Source organism: Ascidia mentula, chromosome 8, assembly GCF_947561715.1.
Source record: "Ascidia mentula chromosome 8, kaAscMent1.1, whole genome shotgun sequence".
Classification (NCBI taxonomy): Eukaryota; Metazoa; Chordata; class Ascidiacea; order Phlebobranchia; family Ascidiidae; genus Ascidia; species Ascidia mentula.
In genome coordinates, this window is record NC_138573.1 from 7,392,844 (window position 1) to 7,416,756 (window position 23,913).

The 23,913-nt window shown below is 38.4% G+C and overlaps 3 protein-coding genes across 4 annotated transcripts; 1 reads left to right on the forward strand and 2 right to left on the reverse strand.

Annotated features, from left to right (window-relative positions):
* The first annotated feature begins 2,894 nt into the window (after positions 1–2,894).
* Positions 2,895–7,908, forward strand: LOC145911452 (uncharacterized). Of its 2 annotated transcripts, XM_082998785.1 has the most exons (12): positions 2,895–2,996; positions 3,260–3,404; positions 3,562–3,707; positions 3,987–4,156; positions 4,469–4,591; positions 4,695–4,739; positions 5,057–5,134; positions 5,565–5,672; positions 5,950–6,048; positions 6,409–6,549; positions 6,811–6,903; positions 7,148–7,908. In XM_082998785.1, the coding sequence occupies exons 2-12, from the start codon at positions 3,261–3,263 to the stop codon at positions 7,351–7,353; spliced, it is 1,353 nt and encodes a 450-aa protein (XP_082854911.1). In that variant the 5' UTR covers positions 2,895–2,996; position 3,260; the 3' UTR covers positions 7,354–7,908. The 2 variants fall into 2 exon arrangements, with proteins under 2 accessions (XP_082854911.1, XP_082854910.1); XM_082998784.1 differs by lacking the exon at positions 2,895–2,996 and having other exon boundaries at positions 3,197–3,404.
* Positions 7,909–8,281: 373 nt separating this feature from the next.
* On the reverse strand, positions 8,282–10,426 carry LOC145911852 (uncharacterized). The gene is made up of 4 exons (XM_082999294.1): positions 10,222–10,426; positions 9,405–9,817; positions 8,914–9,113; positions 8,282–8,519 (listed from the first exon to the last, which is right to left on the reverse strand). Exons 1-4 carry the CDS (start codon positions 10,424–10,426, stop codon positions 8,282–8,284), a joined length of 1,056 nt encoding a protein of 351 aa, XP_082855420.1.
* Positions 10,427–11,148: 722 nt separating this feature from the next.
* Positions 11,149–23,337, reverse strand: LOC145910442 (chromosome-associated kinesin KIF4A-like). The gene is made up of 23 exons (XM_082997568.1): positions 23,212–23,337; positions 23,027–23,141; positions 22,537–22,733; positions 22,376–22,475; positions 20,860–21,019; positions 20,358–20,572; positions 19,745–19,920; positions 19,236–19,412; positions 17,624–17,803; positions 17,304–17,412; positions 17,121–17,233; positions 16,586–16,755; positions 16,075–16,209; positions 15,774–15,894; positions 15,356–15,553; positions 14,966–15,100; positions 14,212–14,421; positions 13,859–14,029; positions 13,351–13,452; positions 12,932–13,084; positions 12,190–12,462; positions 11,794–11,896; positions 11,149–11,730 (listed from the first exon to the last, which is right to left on the reverse strand). Exons 1-23 carry the CDS (start codon positions 23,335–23,337, stop codon positions 11,516–11,518), a joined length of 3,654 nt encoding a protein of 1,217 aa, XP_082853694.1. The 3' UTR covers positions 11,149–11,515.
* Positions 23,338–23,913: the final 576 nt, after the last annotated feature.

Below are 23,913 nucleotides of genomic sequence, written 5' to 3' on the forward strand. Positions count from 1 at the left end.
TTTGAATGCGAATTGCCAAACTGCTGTGGTCACTGCACATATTGTTTAAAAACATTTGCAACGCGGTTTCGTTGTGGAAGACATTTTGAACAAAGTCATTTGTCACGTGTCATTGTATATGAAGGGCAGATGTGCTTTCCTTGTCACATAAACCATGGCATCAGTGTTTCAAAATGGCCTGGAAGCCATTATCATTGTCCAGTGTGTGACAAAACAATACAACATAAACAACGATTTCATTCTCATCTCAATGGACATACAAATCCCAAGAAAACATGTTCAGGTAAAAGAGGAAAAACACGGGATAAAAACGCCCAGATTTCTGATTCTGAACAACCATCATTAGAAAATGCTTCCAGTTTTCTTTCTGGGGAAAATGAAACAATTCCTATTATACCGGATATGATTACCAGTGGTACAAATGGAAAACAAGCATGTCCACTTTGTCATAAGTCAATGAATGCAGACAGTATTAAACAACATTGCCAAAAAGTACATCAGTTGCAATTAATAGCTACAAGCATGTCTGTAGACCAAGGAAAAGGACTTACAGTGAAGAATGATGGAAAGGGAGTGTCCTACACTGTTCCTGTGAAAGAGTTGCTGGGTTTTACTGGTAACAACTATGAATGTACCAAGAAAAATTGCACAGATTGTGTTAAAGTCATTGTGTGGAGAACTGGTTGCAAATCTCCAAAGTGTGCACATCATTCTGAGGATGAACAACCTGTTGCGAAAACCAAAAGAAAATGCTCCAGCAAAAAAAAATGTGTTTCAAGAGATGAGAATGTTAGTAACGTTATAACAGAAGAGGTGCCATCGATATCTGCACCACTACTGGCTTGCCAAATTTTACCTTGAATATTTGTTTGTTGAGATTACTCCTGTTCTGACTGATTTTGCTTTAGTCATTTGTTATGAGAAAATGTTGGCATCATTATAATATGTCGATGCTATCTCTTGCAACATGCAAACTTTATGAGCAAATAAAGTGTAGTAAAAGAAAAATGTGGCCTATTAGTAAGTTTTAAATTGCTCTGAAGCTGTATATTCTAACATTCATGTCATTGTATATTTGGCTAAATATTGACTGATTAAGGTATCAGTCTTTGTGCCTACAAGATAAATTTTCTCATCAAACTAGGATGCCCACAAGGCGATCCTCGACGGATCTTCAGAGGCACAACGCTTGCAGTGAGTTGTAAGCCCAGGAAAAAGCGCAAAGCAAGCAGCTGCATGGCGAGCCAGTTGCTGTTAATTTTCTACCTAAACCTATCTAAGCCAATGTATTTTTAGCCAAAGGCTTTCTTGTAAATCAAACTTATCGAAAGGAAAACATTCCAGAGGTTGCTTGTAAACGACTCTGCCTCAAGAAATAATCTATACTTACCTTCAACGCACGCAAAACTATGACCTTTGCGATTGTCTCGTCATCAGTGTGTGTTAAATTGTGTCTTTCATTCATTCTGCTGTGATAAAAAGTATCGTTATCGCTCCCGATAGCGACATAGCGTTTGTTCCAATACTACCTAGCCCTGGAGTATCGCGTATTGGTTCCCGATCCGATGTTTTTGGACATTCTTATATTTGTCCACACAAAATATGTAGACTTGTTCGCCACAATGTCGTGTTTTGGAAATTGAAACCTTTGTGTTAAATAAATCACATAGTTCTCAGCAATTTGAAGATGTAACAAAGTATAATATTAACTAAATCGCAGACATAAGAGGGGTAATCCTGAACAACACCATCATAGCAACCTTATGTAGTTAGATATCCAAACCAACCAAAAGATATATCCAACTAACCAATATTCTCCCGCCAAGTCCTGGAGGAAGTAATCCGCAAACCTTTACACACTAGTCAGATTTTCATCATACGTTTGTGTCAACACCAAACAAAATTAACCTAACATAACTCAGCAGTTTTCAATACGTCCGATAGCCTCGTTTTGCATGTGGCTTTCCATCATGGATTTCATGCAGGTAGTCAGGGCAGAAAATTTTGTTTTGGGAACTTGACAAACAGTTCAGATATTTCTTTTTTTTAGCGACAACATGAAATTTTATTTCGAAAGGTACACCTATCTTTTTTGTCTTAAACATTTTGTTTGTATTTAACTAAAACGTATGATTTTTGCAGTCCCTTCGATCGTTGGATGTTGTAGCACTACGCATGTTTCCCAACTTAATTCTTCACACGGACCAAAGGCTGCAGAGGGAATTAGGCTTTTGTGCAGAACTCGCACAGTCTTCTGGAATCCGGCAACAGGCCTTTTTTATTGCAACTTGTTAAATACCCGTTCGCACTTTACTCTGTAAAATTTCGCTGTTAATTCTCTGTTATTCAATCTGCCACGCAGCTAGTCTCGGTCACTTAATTAACAACTGGCACGCGGTAGCGAGTTATACTCGCTCTACTTCCGAGCTTGGAACAATTAAACTGTACGCCACCTGATTTTGCAAACGTGTGTTTCAATTAACAAATAATCTGCTCTCGGAGTTTTATTGAGAAATAAAAATGCGTGGCAAGCTTCAGTAAACCTTGGGCAGCACAGCAGAATCGAGTTGGGAAGAAGTTGAACAGAAACAGACTGGCTACTCCAAACAAACCATTGGTGACACTGTCTGCAGTTCGCTTTAAGGAGTTTCATTTCACACCAATAAAGTCGTTATTCTCGTAATTTCATCAATAAATCATAGACAACCGTAATCATTGATCCGCAACGGAGTTCGATGTGTCGCTCAAACTGAACGGTGAGCAATTTGGTGTGTGCACGTTGATCTTTTAGTTTATGCAATAAAATATACAACTTTTCAATTACATTAAAATACAATCTTAAATAAAAGCGTTCACATACTCTGCGTATATGCAAAAATTTCTTTAACCCAACAGACAAAACGACGATACACACAGGTCAGACTGATTCGCCCTGGACTTAGTCACATATTGTTTTCTTGTTCCGAATCCGAACCAACTTAACCAGAAACCTGTCGGTCAGTAACGCACTGGACGCAACGTTATTATTAAATTTTCGAAGTTTTAATATGAGAAGTGAACAATAAATAATTTTGTCAAAGTTGTTGTCTTTTGCAACATAAATAGCCTTGGTTTTTAAATATTTGAGCTGAGTCTCTCTAAAATCACCAGTTTAATTAAAATAATTTGTTTTGTGTATTGCTTAAACTTTAGGCTATTTATTAAGTGTGTCCCATGACATCGAAACCTTGGATGTAATATCAATGACATGTTATTAAAGAATGGAAAACGGCTTGACCACAAATAATGGTCCCAAGACCGCTGTTGGTGATGATGTTGAAGTTCGAAAACTGAAAGATCTTGTAAAAAAACTTGAAAAACAAAATGAGCATTTACGCAACAGGACAGAAAAGCTTGGTTCCAATGTATGTAGTATTTGTTATACCTTAATCTTTACTGGCCACACCAAAAGATCATCATAACATCACAGAGAAAAGCATAAATGCTAATTATAATTACTATAGTGGTGTATTGTGAAAGTAGTTTACAAATATGCATACAACATTTGCACTTTGTGTTCAGGCCATCAAATACAACAAACCAATTAACTTAGCAGCTGGAGATTCACCTCAAATTCAGAGTAAGGAATTTGATACAGATGATGTAGAACTTCTTGACGGTGGAGATGACTTGCTTGTCAGTGTTTGCTCTGAAGATGAAGCTTCATGGTATATGGCCCCTTTCAAACTTTTTCTAACACCTAATAAATACACTGGAAATTATCAACTTGCTATCAAACCCCAAGACAAAGATTTATTTATGTACTTTTACATTTAGTTGTACCAGCACACAATTTGTATTAAGCTAAACCTATGCCAAGCCACAAAGACTACAAAGTAACCACAGTCATTCAATCTATCACTTTAAATATCACTAGAATGTCAATACGGAAAGATTTTGTCAACAAGAATCTTTGTAAAAGCTATAAAGAATTTATTGCTTTGTAGGCTATACATGTCACCCGTTGTTAAGTCAAAGTCATGTGACTTTTATGATTCCGTTGGAAAAAAACTTTCTCCACAAGAATGGTTAACTGATGAATTAGAACACCCAAGAACCCCTCAACTTGCATCTGCCAAAAAAAATATTCTTTTTAAACTTGATGGATCATTAGAAGGTAAAACATCTAACAATGATTATGTTGTTGGCAGAACCCTTTCAATAAAGTGCTCATCAACCAAATATTCAAGACTGGTAAAAATTTAAAATGTTGTTTTTACAGAACAACATTTGTTGTTGTTTTGCAGTTTTTTTAGCGATACTGATGATGCCTGCAAGCACAGGCGAAACATATATATTAAAAAAACATTAAAAAGACAGACAACTTAGGATTATTTATAATATTTTGTGCTAATCTGTTACTGAGTTTCCATTATCCATAAAGACAACAGGCGGTTTCAAGAAAACAAACTTTCATTTGTTTTTACAGATGAATTGCCAGATGTTAGTTACCTTCAGAAATCCATCGAGCAAAAACTTAGTATTGCTGCAGAGGAATACAAGCATGAAGATGCCACTGATGTACAAGTTACTGCACGTTTACAACAGAATGGTCAGTTCAAAGCTTTAACTGTGTTCTTCTCCATGCAACTGTAATAGGTTTATGTCCAAAAACTAAGAAAATTTTCTGATGGAAGTTTTTTAAATTAATTTAGAATTACGGCAAGGAAGCCCATCCTATCTACGGGAAAACAGTTTTGGTAAGTTGGCAATGTTGGTTTAAGTTGGTAATATATGTGAAATGGTATGCAAAGCAAAGAATATGTCAATGTTTGCATTAATAATGAAACCAAGACATCACCATTTTTACTCTTGGTGATATGTTCATTGACATGTATAATTACAATAGCTTGGCATCCAGGAAAATGTATTCATAACAAATCAGTTCAAATGGCTGCAACAATTCAATAGTAGCAGAGCTCTATTGTCCCGTGCTATTGATAGTAGCTGCCGTGTTGGGTCAACACAACTTGTGATTGAATAAGTATTTGGATCTTAATCTATTCCCTTGTGCCAGATGCCTCACCTGTTACACACAGACCTAAACATGGCTCTGTTGAAGATGAAACAGAGTGGAATTCATCAAATTCATCAGGTATTATACTTTGTCTTCCTTTACGATGTATAATGTACATTTTTATGTATTACAACATCATTTAACAATTGTGATTTGACTTTTATTAATTAATAGGGATCTCTGTATTTCTTATCATTATAAATATTGTATTGCCCAATAACAACACTACAAATGCTCCATTCACCTAATGCAATAAAAAGTTGATTATATTATGGCATGTAGATAAATAATTGGCAGTTTGATTTTACTTCATTGGAAAATAAAATGATAACAGTTAAATTAATTGTACTTTTCTCATAATATTGGTTTATATTGTTGACTTTATTCCCATATCTTTTCATTGCTGTTGGATGAATACTTCGTTGCTACTTATGACAGAATAACCCATTAGCTGACAGATATACAACTTGTTCTCAAAACCATATTTGTATTGTCAACATGTATGTAGGTTCCCCACATCACACACATCACCTTCCCGTCCCAAGTCAAACAATGACTACAGTACATGGTCTCTACCCAACCTCCTGTATCGATGAGGAATCAAATACATTGCGAAGTATATATTTTTTTGTTTACTGTGTATTGTTAAATGATAAAATACTTCACAATTGGTGTAGGAGTAAATACAATAAATGGTGCGGCATTTTTAACAAATGCCTGTTTAAATTTTAAGTGGACAAATAAACTAGAAATCGCATGTGTTACAGGTTTTTTAGCACTTACTCGGATTGTAATAAATTGGAACTAGACATCCACAAAACCTAGCAATGGGCGTCTCATATTTTTGTAGTTGTGTTGTTTTTACTGTTTTTCAAATATAGAACTTTTAACAGGACCGCGGACCCCCACGCGTATGGAACGATCAAATCAAAAATCCACAGAAAGACGAGGTTCTTCACCCCGCGCAATGAGCCCGGCACAGAAAAGCTCAGGTACAAAACGCAACTTAATGCTCTTATTGTAGTCTAATTGCTACAACGCGTCTTGTGGTATAAGGTCATCGTGGTAACGAAGTGATTCATGTATTAACTGGGCGCCGTTTTGAGGTCATTAAATTCGTGAACTACACTTACCTAGCGGTTCTGTATTATTATTAGGTCGCCGACTTAATTTTTGTTCTTGTGACAAAATTAATATTTAAAATATATTAAAATTACCAACTGATGTGGTTGCTTGGCAAATGGCCCACCTTGGACACGTTCACTGCGCCGTAAGTCTATGATAAATGGTGAACCCACGACCTTTCCAAACAATAGGTTCCAATATAACAATCCTCCCTATACTTTTCTCAGCAAGCAAGAACAACGTGCGGAGAAGTCTTCCCAACCCATCAAGAACAATAACCCCTCCTTCAGGACGAAATATGGTCGCCAACTCCCTTCCCAATGACTTTCAAGCCGGAAGGGTGGCCAACGACAGAACATCTCCCAGCCGTAAGTCCTTGGGTGTTTAAGAGTGCTTTGGTTATGTCCAGGTGTACTTGGCTGTGCGCAGTCCGTCGAACGGTTGTTTATTTTTGAATTTTTCATCGCGCCAAACACTTTCTACACTTCAAGTAGGCAACTCGAAATTTGAGTCCAGCGCATCGTGTTGGGTGATTGCCTAAATGCAGTACCACCCAAAAGTGTTTCGGTTATGACTTTTTTTCTGTTCTACGCTGTTATAATTATGTTATACGTGTTTTTTGTTGACAGCAAATCAACCATTGATCAAATCAGCGTTGACCACTCCGTCATCGAGGTTATCGAAGTTGTCAGCGAAAAGCAATCTCCCTAGCTCGCTCCCAGGTACACAGTTTTATTTTATTCAACAGAATGAAATTCCGCTTTATGCTAAGGTTTGACATTTTGTAAGCCTGTTGTTGTTACACGCACTGCACACATTTGTCTAAATCAGCTATTAAAACCCTAAAATTGTTGTGGGTTTTCTGCTCACGTTACATTTTTGGCTGTTTTGGCAAATGATATCATACATTAATCGAGTTACCTATTTGCAAATCCCCCTTCCCAAACTACATCTTGTGCGGTGTAGGTCGCTCCATTCCTGCTCCACGTTCAAAGTCACCCATGACGTCACAACCCGCCCGGCGTTCTCTTCCGCGTCCAAGTCAGACCTCCACCAGTATGAAATATGTCCCCGCAAGACAAAATAACACTTTACCCAAACCGACGCCCGTGGCCCCATCGGCACAGGCCCCCGGCCCCGACATTTGGGCTGAAGACGACGAAGTTTACTGAAATAAGCGGACTCGTTTGACCTCACTGTGACGTCATAATTCGGTCCGTAAGGGTTCGGCGTTTCTTTGTACGATCGATGTATACCAAGCGGAAAAAATAATCATAGGCCTCGTTAAATTGCGAGGTTTAAAGCTTCGCGCTGCATGCCTGTCATTGTTTTACCGAATTACTGCAGTTTTTTTGTAAAAAGCTGCTTTTTACGGAGTGCAAACATGTATGCGACAGACCTGACTTTTAGACAATGACGTTTGTGGTTCGACGAAACGTACTTGTAGACAATCGGTACTGCGATGATGCAAAGTAAGTGCTTGGTATCTCATTTACACTCACCCTATTATTCTTTACTCTTTTTATTCTTTAGAGTCGTATAACATTGTTACCTTTATAAGTTGAAACAGAATTAGTGTGGAAAATGTTGCGGATTAGTTACCTTCGTTACATGTGGACATTTTGTTGTTGAGTTTAGATGTACACCGTCGTTACTGTTACCGTTTTTGCGGCTTTTGCATTTACGCATCGACATATGTTGTTATGCCGCAACCCAATAAAACCAAACTCAAAAACCTTGGTAATGTGCAGTGTATTCACAAATAGTAGTTTTTACAATAAATTCAAAACCTTCACAGTAGTATTTTATATCCACTACAAATTCATCTAAATTTGTTGGTGTTTTCCAGCGGAGGAGGTAAGTATTCGAATCACGGAAAAGAAATAACAAATTTGAAGAGAAATTGCACGTTTTCTTATACGGATTGGTTAAAAAAATGAAATTTGTACATGCACACGGCTACGATAATAAATATATGGATATTTCTTCACGCCAATTAACACAACGGTCTGCTGAATATGGAAATGGTAACGGAATAGTTTCAGTTATGTCACTGCCCACCAAGCAGAATAGAATAACATCCAAACAGCTCATTTTGAACTAAAATTGAGAATTTGCGGCACGATCCACGACTGCATATCTGTTTTCTTTCCATTCTTTTCTACGGGCCAAAGAGGTCCAGCCAAGTAGGACAGCGACCAGCAGATAACTAACGCCTGAAGAAACAGCTACCAAAATACCTGTGCCCGCCACGAAGAATGCGTCGCTCTTGTTGTGGTAGTCTTGGTAACTGGGCATCAGAAATGAGAGGTTTGTGTCCAGCGTAAACCACCAACAGCTGTAAATATAACAAAAAATATTGACAAAATACCGTTTATCTTGTTTCATTTTACGCTTGTTGTCTTATAGAGGGCTTTGCAAAATGAAAAAAACAAGATTCAGAGCAATAAAATGTAATCTTCGTTTTCTGCAGCTGTTACGCAGAGGTCCATCGCGACAAGTAAGCGAACAAGGCAACCGCTGTAGGGCGCAAAACTTACCCGGTTTGTAAAAAAAGCCCGACCCATATCCAAAAAATTACAGACCAGGACAACCTCCCTATTGGTGCGGAAAAAAATGCACTACATAGTAATTAAATAAACAGCGATTTAGGTGGAATTAGAAGGTAGTTCAATGAGGGAAAGAAACTTGTTCAGGGAGCAAAGGGAGTTTCCGTGGCCCTACGCCATTACCTCATCAGGATTAGAATCCCACTGAGGGAAGCAACGGCGCTTGCCAATACAGAAAGGATATTTCTTCGAACAAAGTAATGCGTCATTGGATGAGAAGCCGAATATTCTCGAATCTCCTGGTCGGCCAAGATCGAGAACAGCGTGATTGCGACGCACGCGGAACCCACGACAAGGCCTAACGAAAACATCGTGCGAATGCTCTGCAAGCAAAATATTATAAAACACAATAATTTCAAGGGCATTTTATACACAGTAAAATCAACAGTTAAATACAGATTTAAGGTCCACAAGGAGGCGTTTACAATCAGATTCGCTGAAACTTTTGGGCTTCCCATTCCATTTTCTTTGATATCGTAAAGGCCTATCTCTTAGCGAAAATGCAACTTAAAAAGTAATGTGAAATCAGTTGCATTAGAGCTACATCGTCTAACCCATACTGTTATGTATAAGAGAACTTGATTCTAAGATTATTAAGCTATACTAAGCGTTACCAGCAGTAAGCAAGACGCTTTCTTCAATGGAATAGTGGTGCAATCCTTTCTGCGAGTATCTCCAAAAACTGCGTGGTGAACGTTTCCATGTTTTGGTGTAATCACTGCAGTGTGTTTGGCCAAGTTGGTGACAGCTTCTGTGCCATTTTCATAAGCTGTGGTCGTTTTTTCCTGTTCTCGAAACAGGTTTTGTGGCGTCGTCATTCCGTATGTTATTGTCATAGTGCTGTTTGGTACGTTGTACCGAGCGGGTATTCCGTCAGCTTTGTTATCAATAAACGGGAGAAGATTGACGCACTCTTGCCAAAGGCCCTTGTACCCCATTGTAAACCAGCGTTTGACGTAAATACGATTTATTTTTTTTGTGGAGTTTTTGTAGTGCCGTGTAGAGATGTTGTGGATGTTTGCCACACCTGAGAAAAAATAAAATTATTGTGAGGAAACTTGCGTTTGTTATAAGTTGCAGGCAATGCCACATTGCAACAACTCTATAAGGGGTCTATAATGCATAAAGCTACATACTCAGAAACCGGCATGTCATACCGATACATTGTTACATCCCTGTTGTTCTGCCCTAATATAGGCTATACGCCAATAGTGTTAGAAATCTTTTCATTATATTTTCATAACTTATTAGTTTTCTATCTTTCTCCACAATTTTCACGTCAATGTTTGTTGAAGATTATTAATCTTTTTTTGCAAATGGTAGACTAGTTTTTATATAAGTATGAAGTGACTTTTTTTTCAAAAAAAGGTTAAAATATGGAATTACGTGTATGTTACTAAATCAACGCAGTAAAATTACTTGCAGACTTACCCCAATGAAGGGAAGTTCCATTAACATGCACAGACTTTTCTTTTAGCTTTGGAACCATCTGCTGGATAATGCTTGGGTTGCGGAGCCGTATTACACTACGACCCCAATCAGCCGTAATTAGGGATGTTAAACAACATGACCATGCGAACAAAAGCATCAAAAAAGCAAGCAGCACGCCACTGGAAACTTTTGAAAATCTTGACATGTCAAACGTTTCAAAAACTGCTGCGCTCCACAAAGAGACCGCACCTAATGCTTCTCTTGATAAATGTGATTGCCAGCTAATCTCAGCGGTGATGGAGAGACAGTCATGCGTTGAGATTTCGGAAATTAATTTGGCGGTAATGACCGATCGATGGCTTTTGGTGATTGGCCTCCCGCGGGATTTAATCAGAAGGACAACTGTTGTAAGACCTTTACATAAACACAACGGATAAATGGTCTTTTGTTAAAAGCATATCGAAAACACTTCTACTTTTTTTGATGTACTGGAGCTACCGACGTTGCTTATTGTGAAAACATTTTAAACATAGTCCCCACAAATTGGAAGTTTCTGAATCGCAAGACCAAGGTGTGTTCGATCAAGGCTTTTCTGTCTGCGATCCTACATAAATTTGTATGCGTTACCAATGCCAGTTTCTTGTGACATGTCGTAAATAACCTAAAACGTGAAATACAGGATAGCCCGAAAAATAGTTTGAGAAGCCTTCTGTTAAAACACCAAGAGGTCAATTAATATGTTTCATCTGTTCCTCGTACAATTCACACAAAAATATGATTTGATCGGTTTGCTTCAGCATATAGCTGCTAATTTAATAGCACTGATGGTGAACAATGTTACAACCCGCAAATAAATGGACTCTACATATTAGTCTACGCACTGCCCAAGCTTTCACACAACGGGGCATAGTAAAAAGACAGAGTACCAAGGTAGCCACAACCAAGGATTTACACAACGGAGCATAGTAACTGTCATGGCAGTGGAAGCAATTTTGTTTTGATCTATGTTGCGAAAAACATGTAGCGTGCACGTTCGTAAATTTTGGAATCAGCGTCAGGACACAATTAAAACATTGATGGGAAACAAACCAGGTTTTTCTCTGTAAAAAGTTAGTGTTCATGTTTTGCAACAATTGATGGAATGTTTGCCTTTCATGAAACCCGGGTGAACTGACAAAAATTAATACAACAACCAATAGCCCAAAAGCGCACACATAACACTTAGAGCGGGGACAATTCAACACAAAATCGCACAAAGACAACAGTTACAATACACAGCGGAAATCAATAGTTATTAAAGCAACGAATCGCTGGGTTCCAAAAGTCGCCTTTTCTTTTGCTTTTTGAGCTCGGAGGGAACTTTCCTCTTGGGTTTGACGTCATCGTCATCATGTGAATCTCCACCCGTGGAGTTGGCTTCGCGTAATGGGCTGTCGAAGTACACCGGTTTGTATTTGCTACCTTTCCCGCCTAAAACCTTGCTGGGAGACACTGCCGGGCTGTTTTCAGCTGCACAAGAAATGTAATGGTTGAAATAGCTACTGGATTGCGAGTTGAGTATTCAGTTCTAACCTGAATCAAAGAGACCCGTTTGTCTCGCGTAATAAGGAGCACTCATGTTTTCTTCAACTTCCATGCTTTTCTCGCCGTCGCCATTTGACGTCGTTATGTCGATCTACGAACGAAACCGCAATACAAGAATATGTGTTCACTATACAATACATCAGTAAAACGTGAATGCACCGGTTCATAAACTGTGCGTCGTTTTAATTTCCAAGGGCGTTGCGAAAGTATTTAAAAGGAATAACTGGAGTTTTCGCAAGTTCAGCAAATGTTTGTTCAAATAAAACTAAATACAGACCAGACATTTTAAATATAAAAACATATCCTTTTGCACCAAAAACGACAATGAACACGAGAAACCAAACAACTTAAAACGAGTTTCCAATAGAAATGTGGGCAACAAACCTTGCCGCTGTCGCTGGTATTCTTGCAGGTTTCATGGTCGCAACCACACGAGTCTGAACATGAAGCTCCCGCCCTTCTACATGTGCATATCCGGGTTGCACATTGCGTCTTCGCACAACTACATTTCACCAGGCCTGATCTTTTCATGGTCCGTTTTGGCCTGGGAGTTGGTTCGTATTCTGATTCCGACTCCGATTCGTAGTCGGAAATTTTGTCATCGTCCGATTCTTCTGAGTCGCCATTGTCTGAGTCGTCTGTCGTCATGTATTGAATCTGCAGGGTATTTGACAATGGAAAAAGTTAAGAAAAGCCTGGTTTGTACTTCATATTAAATATTAGATACACTCATGTGTTACATATTTTTTTCGCGATCTCCTTACCGCCTCTAGCGTCCACTTATATATTATCTATGACCGCTTCTGGTGGTGACCTGGCTTGGCAGTCTGGTGGTGACCTGGCTTGGCAGTGACGCGAAGGACTCGTTGAGTGAAGCGCTTATGTGTTGTACGTTTTTAATATAATACCCTACTGGTTTTAAGGAGCTTCTACGAGCCTTGAGAAAGATAAACATTATACATGTACTTGTAGAAGCGATTGAACCAATAAAGATTAGTGAGCTGCAAACTGTGCGCAGTGCGCACCGTTTAGACCCACACCATTCTGCTTTGTTAAATATCGTTTTCGATAGTGGAAGCGTATAGTAGGAGTTCGTTCAGTGCCGAATCAAGCTTAACAAAATCACCTCGGGTTTAGCAAGCTTGGTTTTGGGTTTTGAGGGTTTTTTAAATGTGACGTCAAGAGGTTGGAAGAAAGTTTGTTTTTCCTCCTCGTCACCGACCGATTTAATCCTGCTGAGAATCTCCTGTTGTTTCCTCATTTCCTCAATTACGTTCGCCTTCAAACAAACAAAGGGATATACAATGTAACACGTAACAGTTATGAACACACATTGGAAGGTTTGCAACAGTCATAACGTCATAACCGAAGCGACTGTTAAAGTGCTCAGTAAATATAGCAACGTGTTGAAAAAATTATCTGAAGCAACCTATTCATAACAAAACGAGACAAAAGAAGGCAAATTCTTCTTGAGGCTTGAAATTGAGAAACGTTGCTAGAACTAAAACATCTGGCAGCAGCTCAAGGTGAAAATAATCATGTTACCTGTATTTTGATCTGTGTCTGCAAATCGGCTTCACGTTGCGTCGCTGGAACAACCGTGCGATTGGACGAGGACTGGTTGAGCTGGCTTGTGAGGAGAAGCATCTAGAATATAAGGGATGCTGGGTATTTAGAACAGAATTTCTAGGATCACCGAATAGCTGGCATTTCCGTGACAGAATGAACGCGAAATAAATGCGTCACATACCGTGCAAGTTTTTTTAACAAGACTTTAACTGTTCTGCAGTCTAGGAAATTGTTTCAGATTTGTCAGTATTGTTGTTGTAACAATATATTTTGGTTGGGATTCACATATGAGATTGCATGAAATCGAATTTTGCCGCAAAACAACATCAACATTACCAAAGTTTTTTTTTTCAATATAAGCAACATAAAATTTGTCCACCGACTAAGGAGATAATTTATACACAAAATGTTCACGAGACTTTTGCAAAACAAATAAGTACCAAGCAGAAGCCAAAAAATATCTTTATCTTAACATATTTTCCACCTGCTCGTGGTGCGTTGTTTCTAACGCTGTGATATTCTGTTCTCGGTCTCGTTCAAATTCTTCCATTTGACATTCAAGTTCGTTACAGCGAAGTCGAGCCTGGTTCGCTTCCTCCGAAAATCGTCGTTTTTGATCAATAACCTCTTCCTCCGCCAAGCGGGATGCCACGGTCTACACGACAATGATATTACCGGTTATTTAGCGCTTGCAATGCGTAGATTTTATTTAAATGTACGTCCACCATGGAATTGAAATTCGAGCTATCGTATTTGCGGTAAATGTTCATTACTCAATTAGGCCTACATGAAGCTGCTATGTTACCATAATCAAACCACAAATTTTCAATCAGTTACCAGCCCAAACAGGTGTTTCATAATCGCGCGAGCTTCAGCAATGCTCGTGATTTGAATCCATCGCGTCTGTTGCCCAGTCCTCGCATGTTTCGCATCTTGCAGCTTCATCTTCAGTTCCTTCACCTGAACCACTTTGAGTTCAACTTCGTCTTCCAACTGTTGGCGGCGTCGCTGCATGTTGTCTGCTTCCGACTTTACGAAAGTCCGTCTCTGCGATTCAAACGTTGTTGGACGTTTAGTGGCGCACAGTTAAAATCGGGTCCAACACTAGATGTCCAAACCAGTCTAGCTCGAATATCTTTTAAAGCCAGTATTAAGCACGAAAGTGTAATTACAGCACAAAAGTTACAGATTGTAAGTTCAATTGTTTCAAGTAGTGGTAAAAATCTCTGACCTCAACACATGCACATAAGTGTAAAGAAAATGTAATCGCGACCTACAAATGACGGAAATATGGACATAAATCCAGCCCGTTGTTATTTCAATGTGAAGCCCGGCCCAACTTACAACTCTAACGACTGGGCTACAAGGGGTATGGCCGTGACAGTTGCTGATAATGTGTTAAAAACGTTTATTATATCACGGCAGAGTATAAACAGTGCAAACTTTTTCGTAGGAAATGTGCCCAAATTTTTATCCACCTATATTAAAACCACTGCCTTGAGTCACGTGTGCAACTATTTTTTTGCGTAAAAAGAACGTGTTTTGGCGTAAAGTCCTTACTCATGCTATATTAACTAATGTACTCATTTACCCGTTTGCTGGGAGATTCTGTTTCCATGCTGTCCAATTCCGTCTGTAGAAGTTTCAGGTCTTCCTCCAATACTTCCAAATGCTTTTTCGCTTCCTTTGCTCGAACGGCGATTTCAATATCCTCCTCCAACCACGCCTGATATACAAAAATATTTTTCAACTATCAAAATGTTGTTGGAGCAATATCAAATACATTGTAATCCCAAAATATGAAATAGAGTATGTTTTGTGGTTTGGATTGGAAACAAAGGAGAAAATATATTAATTTTGAAGTCAACAAGTTTGCTTGCGATGAACTTCAAATATCTGATCAGTGTCAAATAATGGAATAAGCCAAACTGTTGTGCGTTGCGGATATTTGCAACTCTTAAATCAAAATTTTACTACTTACTCGCATTTTGGTGTTGGCGCTATCCAACGTTCTTGACTGGGATTGTTGCCGTTTATGGGCGGCCGTTTTCTGCTTGTTGAGTGCTTCCTTCAACCTCTTGTTGGACGCCGCAGCTTCTTCTGTCTTTCGACGAAGGACGTTTTTTTGTTTGAGAAAGTCGCGCTCGAGCTTTACAATTTCGTATTGTCGCTTCCGATCCTGAGGTTTGATACAATGTGCGTTAAATAAAAGAAAAAGTGAATGCAGGAGATGGCGGACCTTTTTCCAAGAAGGTTTTTTACAACACACAAATTCATTTAAAACATAAAAAAATGACTTGAAATGTTGTATGTATTATTAGTGGTTTATCATAAATTTTTTTTGGCCGTTTTTATTTGATTTAAAGTTGACGGGTTATTGTGTAAAAGTGGGGAATCACCTTTTCCTTTAGTTGTTTAACTTCTCTTTCCTTTTCTTTTTTCATGACGATGAATTTCTGATTTTCCTCCTTGATTTGTCGCATCAACTTTACCCGACTGCTCTTAATGGACTGGATCTCACTGCGTAGAAGACATCACGACCGTCTTAAACATTGCGAAAAACAAAGCTCATAGATATTTAACTGATTTTACGATAGGACCTAATAGAAAATTATACGTTCGACTTATTCAGTTTTGTATTTGTGGTAAGAAAATTTGAATTTATAAAGGATGCTGAGTTTTGTAGAAAACCAATCACACCCATTTAGTTTGGTGATTTTCTGGTCACTCTGTGCTTTCAGCTTCGTCACTTTTTCCTTTTCCCTCTTCTCGTTCTTCAGGTCCTTGATTTGGTTTTCAAGTTCCAGCAAACGGCGCCTTCTCTGTTCACTGATGCTGAAAAACGAGTGGTTAAATTTGATTAAATGCTTGGATAAGGTATCATGGAATGGGCTAATATTTCGCGGAAAGTGTTTTTAGTTGGTCACGATTACGAGCCTTGAGTCCAAGAGATACATGAATGATGCAACTTCAAAGTTAAGGTGGCACACAGCATGCAACAGACAACCAGAAATAAAAATCGAGACAGAGTGGAAGTGTGTTGCCCTGTATCAAAATCGTACTTCAGCAAATGCTTCAAATCAAACGTAAACACGAAACTTTTCCGATGTGACATGACAGTGAAACCAAGTAATTATTAAAGCCGTAGATACTGTTAGATATAAGGGGCAAGTCCGAATATGTTTTCACTGCAAGGGTTCTTGTTACTTACGATCTATTTTCATTGCTTTTCACCGCAGCCTCGAGTGCGTTGGCAAGCGCGTCTTTTTCCTTTTGCAAATCGTTGATTTGTTTGTCGAGTTTGGTCAATTTCTCTTCGTATTGTGATCTGAGCATTCCCATATTTTCACCTCCGGAACACATTCGTTTCGCCAACTCTTCCTGTTGACAAACAGTTGGTTCGGTTATTGAACAAGAAAACTCCGTCTGTTACATTTCTAAAGCTGGATTTTAAAAATTGGCTTCACTTGGAAAAACTGTCGAAGAAATTACAATTCCTGTTGTTAGTTGCGTGTGGTTTGTTTAAGTTTTAACAAAAAAAGGTTGTTTTACATGTAGTTCAATGAAGGGGGCAAGATACCTTACGATTTATCATTACAATAGCTGCTATTTAAAAGGGCCTCCTTTGCAGTAAACTGCATTCAGGTTCGGGGTCCACAACACAGGTGAGACAGTTGCTGGTGAAAAATGGAAAACTAACATCGACCAAAGAAGCAAACTCTAAATAAAACAAAACGTTTGTGCACCTTCATCGCAAGCGCTTTGGTCAGTTCTTGCAGTTGGTTCGACAATTTTGCTGTGCGCAGAATATGATCAGCCTTCAGGCTCGTGTCCATTGCAGACTCGTCAGCCATGGAGCCTGCGTACATATTTTGTTATTAGCGTAATACCTTGACGTTTGTTATAAAATTCAAGGCATTGCAACTCACTGTTAGCGCTGGTGGCGTCTGTGACGTTACCGTTTGGACATTTGTCCAGCAAAGCTGTCGTCAGGTTGCTGATGACGTCTTCAGGTGAACATTCGACCCCTTCGTTTGCCTGAAAATATAAAGCAATTTTTATGCAGATTGCGATATTGTTTAGGTGGACTGTTGATTTTACATAGACGAAATACAACTACAAATCAATTCTAGTGGTTTGGCAAATGTTTTACTCTTATGCAGCAAAAAAAGTATTTTGTGAAGAGCTTATAAGAACGAGCAAGTTTAGCAGTCATCAAAATAATAAAAGGCATTTCAGCAACTTGTACCGTCAGCAGTCTCTTGTGCAGAGCGCGCAGGTTTTGAATGCACTCGCGTTGTTGTTCTTCGTCAATCGCCTGCTCGGCGAGCGATAAGTCGTGAGGATCTTCGGCCACTTTCTCCGCTTCAGATCGAAGTTCTGCCAACTTGGTTTGCAAACGCTCGCACATCAAATCTGTTGTGATCGCCTACCGTATGGAAGTGATATTGCAACGAGGTTAACATTTGACTGAGAAAACAAACCGAAGTTCGACCATTACACGACATAGTTAGTAGGGATGCACCGAAAGTTCGGTTTGCCGAATTTAATCGGCCGAAACCAAAGTTTTTATAATTATTCGGTTCCGGCCGAATATTTTTGCAAAATGCGGCCGAAACCGAAACTTTTTTACTGCATGCAACGCTGATACGCAAAGATTAGAATCATTGTTCAAACTGTACTAATGTGTTTTAGTTGTTAATTGTTATCGAAATCAACTTTAAGAAGTTGGTACAGCATTCTTTAAGGGTCAATAAAAGGCTGTATGATAGGATCAGATCCATTCCAGCACATGTTTTGTTTAAATTTATTGCGATTTTAAAGAGATGGACACCAAAATTAGTTTCGGTTTATTCGGCCGAATTTATTCGGCAACTTTTGCCGAATATTCGGTTTCGGCCGAATAAAAAAAAATGCTGTTTCGGTGCATCACTAAATAGTTAGGCCGTTGTGTGGAAACAGAAAGTGTGAAAACTGAAAATAGGCTTTGACCACCAGGTATCATAATGAATTATGAATCTGACGCTCTTCTGGTGGAGAACAACAAATATACACCTTTTGTTTTAAAAAAAAGATTGTATTTTCTGACGTTTCGCCTGTACGTACGACTAGGCTTCTTCAGAGAATAAAACAAACACAGTAGCGAAGTGAACCCACAGGGCAAAGAAATTGAGCGACGAAAAAACAAAAGGGCGTAACAGATAAAACACAGCGGGACATAATTCAATGGACAAGAGACGGAAAAGTACTTTCGCCCGTGTTCCGCAATTTCGCCCGTAACAATTCGTGACTTTTGTTTCCCATGTATGGCCGTTTGACCCATGATCGATGTTGTCCATTGAATTATGTCCCGCTGTGTTTTATCTGTTACGCCCTTTTGTTTTTTCGTCGCTCAATTTCTTTGCCCTGTGAGTTCGCTTCGCTGCTGTGTTTGTTTTATTCTTTGAAGAAGCCTAGTCGTACGTACAGGCGAAACGTCAGAAAATACAATCTTTTTTTTAAACAAAAGGTGTATATTTGTTGTTCTCCACCAGAAGAGCGTCAGATTCATAATTCAACAGAAAGTGTTTCGGCATACAGACTTTTTTTAAGAGCGGTTTATAGAAACCATTCTGCAAAGGCTAGAGAAAGCATTGACTGATTAATCACACACATTTTCCAGCGACAAACTTAAATACCATTTGGGGCATAGTGGGCAAATTCTACACTGTTTAAATGATCAGAAACATTCTTTCGGTAGAAGAGACTTACGGGCCTGTTCCATAGCACAAGGTATCGTAATTCATTCGACACGCAATCAAAAAGGACATGCCTTTACGTAGACCACGAATCTGACAAGAAATTAACCAACATGTAATTACCTTTTCACACATATCCGTGTTACTATCCACAAGTTTTTGCATTTCTGCCACTAGCTGGCGTTTTTCTTCTTCTAATGCGTCGATTCGTTCCTGGTTAGCAGGAGACGCACGTGTGGTCGTTACTTCTGTGCTTGTCGACCCTGTAGTCTGGAGTAACTTCAAGCGAAGTTGTTGAACCTAAAAAGGCCAAGTTTGTTCCTTTAAGATTGGTTTATCGAAAATCGTATGATATACGTGAAGCTATAGGAAAGGTTTTTACCGCAAGTAGTATGTAATGTAACAGTCCTGAAGTAGCAAAGTTTGTTCAAATAAAAAAAAAACGCTTAGACCGTGCTCTGGAAATTAATCCTTTATAATATCTCCACCCAATAATTACCACCTTATCACAGTGCATTGGTGTTGTATTCCTTATTACAAAGCTTGCAAATAATGACATTACAATATTACAAAGCAAAGAATTAGTAAATTATAAATGCTTCTTTTTATGTTGTGTTAAAATATGTATGTACCTCTTTCCGCAAAGAAACAAGCTCGGCTGTTTGTGGGTCTCGGTTTACCATGGGTTTGTTCTTGATCTTCCTCGCGCGGTCTGCGTAACGCAAGGTGTTGAGTGATTCCTCTGCGTTGCAATCGGCCGGACTCACGCAAGCAATCATAACAGTTAAACTGTTGCCACCCAAAGAGTCTGAAACACGAGAATTTTTCAGTTTAATAGGGGGTATAAAATGTATTCTGAAAATTTACACCACCAAGTGGGCAAGTTCAGATTAAAAGGTGGATATTTTCAAAAATCACGTTGAAATAAAATAATTACAATGTAACAATGCTACGGCAACGGTGTCTTAAAGTGTTACAAAAAAACAAACATTTTTGAAATATTATGTTGCTGCCAGGCCAGCTTTATTATATATTAATAATCCGTCCTTTCGCGCTTCCGGCGCAATTAATGTGACTTTAATTGTCCGACGTTTCACCTGATATTAAGCCAGGCTTCATCAGGGTAAAACGTCGGACAATAAAAGTCACGTTAATAAAAGGACAGATTATTAAAATACAAACATTTGCGGATCAAAAAACAACAAACAGGAAGTCAATCCGGGTCCAAAGACGTCAGCAACAAACCTTGTAATATTCTTGTTAGTTTGGAGACGCGATAGGGGATGTGATGATCACCGTGTCTCCGGTCTCCAAGGGCGCTGATGACATTTCCGAGAGCTAACAATCCCGCGTTGATTTTGATTCCTTCCTGCAGACGTTCGCCCTGGGCCTTTGTTCTCTTTGCCCGCTCCGAACCGGCGAGGTCGACCAAATGGAATTTGGAACAGATGTATTCGTCTCTTTAGAAATAAAATTTCTTGTTTCCGGTCAGGCTGTTTTCATAAACTTTTTATGGCATCGTTATGTGAATCAACTACTTTCGTACTTTTCAGGATCCAATTCATTATAGAAAGAAAATGCACATTTGACTTTGACAAGAATAATTTTTGACCATATAATTTTTTATGAATATATTGTCTGGCATAGTGTATGAGTACACAGCAGTTGCTTGTATAAGTAAAGCTCTTAAGCATGTTCTTTTACCACAAAGCAGTAACTGTTATAAACTGTAGACACGCAAACTTACGCATCTTCCAAACTTCTTGACTGTAAAATTACAGTAAAAATAGCGTGGGATCTGGATGATGTAGCATTCATGGCAGTTGACCCCGTGGATCTTGCACAATTACCACGCTCCATGAAATCCATTGTCTCGCTTGGACTTGATACCACAACTTCAGTTAGACCTGGTAAGAAACAACCTTTTTAAGTTCCTTGTTCATATGAAAAAGGGATGAGAATATTTTTTTTTATTACAGTTGACATCCCCGAGTGATTTCACATTAAATCATCAAATTTAAATCACATTTCTGACCTGACCCTTTTCAAATTTAATGAAATTTACACAGCAGCTTTAGGATGATAAAATAACTAAAAGTTTTTTATGGATTTTTTTTTTAGAAAATACTCGTTTAGCTACATTTACTTTGGTGCAATTTTGTCAAACAATTACAACTCTTACAGAGTGCGGCTTCTGTATAGAAATTGTAGCAGAAATGAATAAACTTACAAGGTCGCGCTTTCGAAAACAGTATTGTTGACGGGTTGTTGACCAACGGCACAACAAACGATTGTTTCATAAGCGTGATCGCCGCGTGAATGTGGCGCGCGCGACCGAGAAACAAAGAAACAGCGACCGTAGTGTTCGAAATTAATCGCACTTTTACACCCCACAAAACAATGTGCCAAAATGCTGAGGGGGGTGTTCTGACACCTAAACACCCCCCTAGATCCGCCACTGGAAGCACATAACTAGTTTTCACAGCATGATATGTGGGAGTTAATTACCCATTGTATTTCATGTGTGAACTGTATCTGTGTATACAGTGGAAAAAATTAACATGAAATTGACATAGTGAAGAATAGCAAACATACAAATATTGTTACCACCAAAAAGCTAAATTTTACTGTAACATTTGCCCATTCAAATTTTTGGGTGCCTTGCATTATGATATAGACAACATTTTGTCCAAAAACATTTTTTTTGGACATGTTACATTTACGTTATGAACCCTCAAATGGTAAAGAAAAATGTTTTTTTGAGGGGTTGTAATTAAAAATTTTCGTTTTTATTTTTGTAATTACAATTATTTTTGTAATTTAAAGGTATAATCAATTAGGCCTTGTTGCAATCTTTAAAATGAGTCCAACATTGTAGAAATCCATCCTGAAATGGCTGAGATATTAGCAAACAAATCTATCGCCATCATTTATACCTGATGAAGGGAAGTCGCAAAAGCTAGTGTACTTTTTGTGATACAAAAGTCAGTCTTTTACAAAAGAGTGCCTAATCAAGGGAATTTAGTTTGTATACATATAAAGACTGATATAACACGTTTCATAATTTCATCTAGTGGCATTAGGGTTATAACTTATAATTATAATATCTCTAAAAGTACATGGTTAATTTCAAAATAGTCATGCTTTATGTGTTGAATGGTTTGGCATGAAATCACTCAGTAAAGGAAAACAAATCCTATGTAATTAGTTAATCAGCAAATTTAAATTGTTATGACAACACACATACAAGTAAATGTATATACCTGCAATTCTAATAGAACCATCGGGATTTTCACGAATGGCCAAGTTTGAATGTTTGTTGTCTCCTGGGGCAAGCAGGTCTTTCAGCTCCTCTTTATAAATCTAGTGAAAAATCTCAGTGAGTGAGTTTGCAAATAGGACAGAGAGGTTAAATCTGAGATACCTCAACATAAGACACGTTTACAAGAAATTCAAACTTGTCTCTCTTTGCAATTCCATCAAATAAATCATTAATAACTCTTGGAATAACACCAGTTGAACTTTCACTGTCAGAAGCTTGTGATACACAATGGGCAGAACCCATTGAATATGTTTTTCCACTTCCAGTTTGGCCGTATGCCAGAACAGTTCCATTGAAACCTGGAAGAACATTATTTATTACTCCTAAAAAATGTCATTACAGTTTAGCACCTAAATCCAAATACATATGTAGACTTCGCACAATGTGAATATAGTTCAAATGTACATTTTGTGCTATTTAGAATGCACATTTAATTTGACCTCGGGAAGGGGGTGCCTGACTTTGAAAACGCTTGGCTTATGTTAGCGTCTTCATGCCCATGTCTTCACTGTCTCAATTTCTTTGTTTGGTTGCACGCAAAAAGGGCGAATAAATGAATAACAACAAGGAAAATGTTCGAAAATAATCCTACCCTTAAATATGCCAGCAATGAGTGGTTGGACACTAGTTGTATACACAGAACTCTGACTCGTTTTTGCATCAAAAACATAGTCAAAAGTAAATGCTTTGTTTCCATTGACCACAACCTAAAAACATTCATATGTTAATTTCTTGCACAATCTAAATTGTATGATGAATATACAAAAGATGGCGTACCTGCTGTGCATCCTGAATAAACGTCAAGCACTCTTTTGCACCCCCATTTAATTCATGGGACAGTAAGGGCCTTGCTCGCAAAGCAACACGAACTGGAATTGCTTTTCCAGATGTAAACTCAGACATTTTGCCACTTGTTTTATTTGAACTGTTTAGTTTCTACACAAACCGAAAATCGGAACAGAAAACTTATTCATTAACTGCTAAGCGCTTGCTACTTCTCTCTCTTTACTCAAACAAACCTTGGTTTGATGATCTTGTGGACACTGTTTGTAATTTCGCGCTCTAAAAACAAAAAAAATGAAGACGCAAAGCGGAAATCACTGAAGCAAAATATTTCCAACAGGGGTTTTTTTAGCGTTGACTCTATAAATTGGGCATAAATAAATAAAATACTGTGGATTGTTTGTTTATGATAGTCACTAAAAGAATTACACAAAGTGCGACGGGGTTGAAATACACATTACTTGCATTCACATGTTGTATAGTTTATGAAAACATCTTTGATTCGTCGATTGTGGATCCTTCAGTTCCTTCGTAGTAGAGTAAAATTACCTTTGTCTATTTACTTTATAACTAACCAAGTCCAATAACTAACCAATTTGTCGGCCGTTAACTGAAGAGGGTGTACAGCAACTAAATAAACAGGTAATTGCGATGAAGAAGTGTGGTTATTGGAGCGCGACATGCGAATAGTTTGCT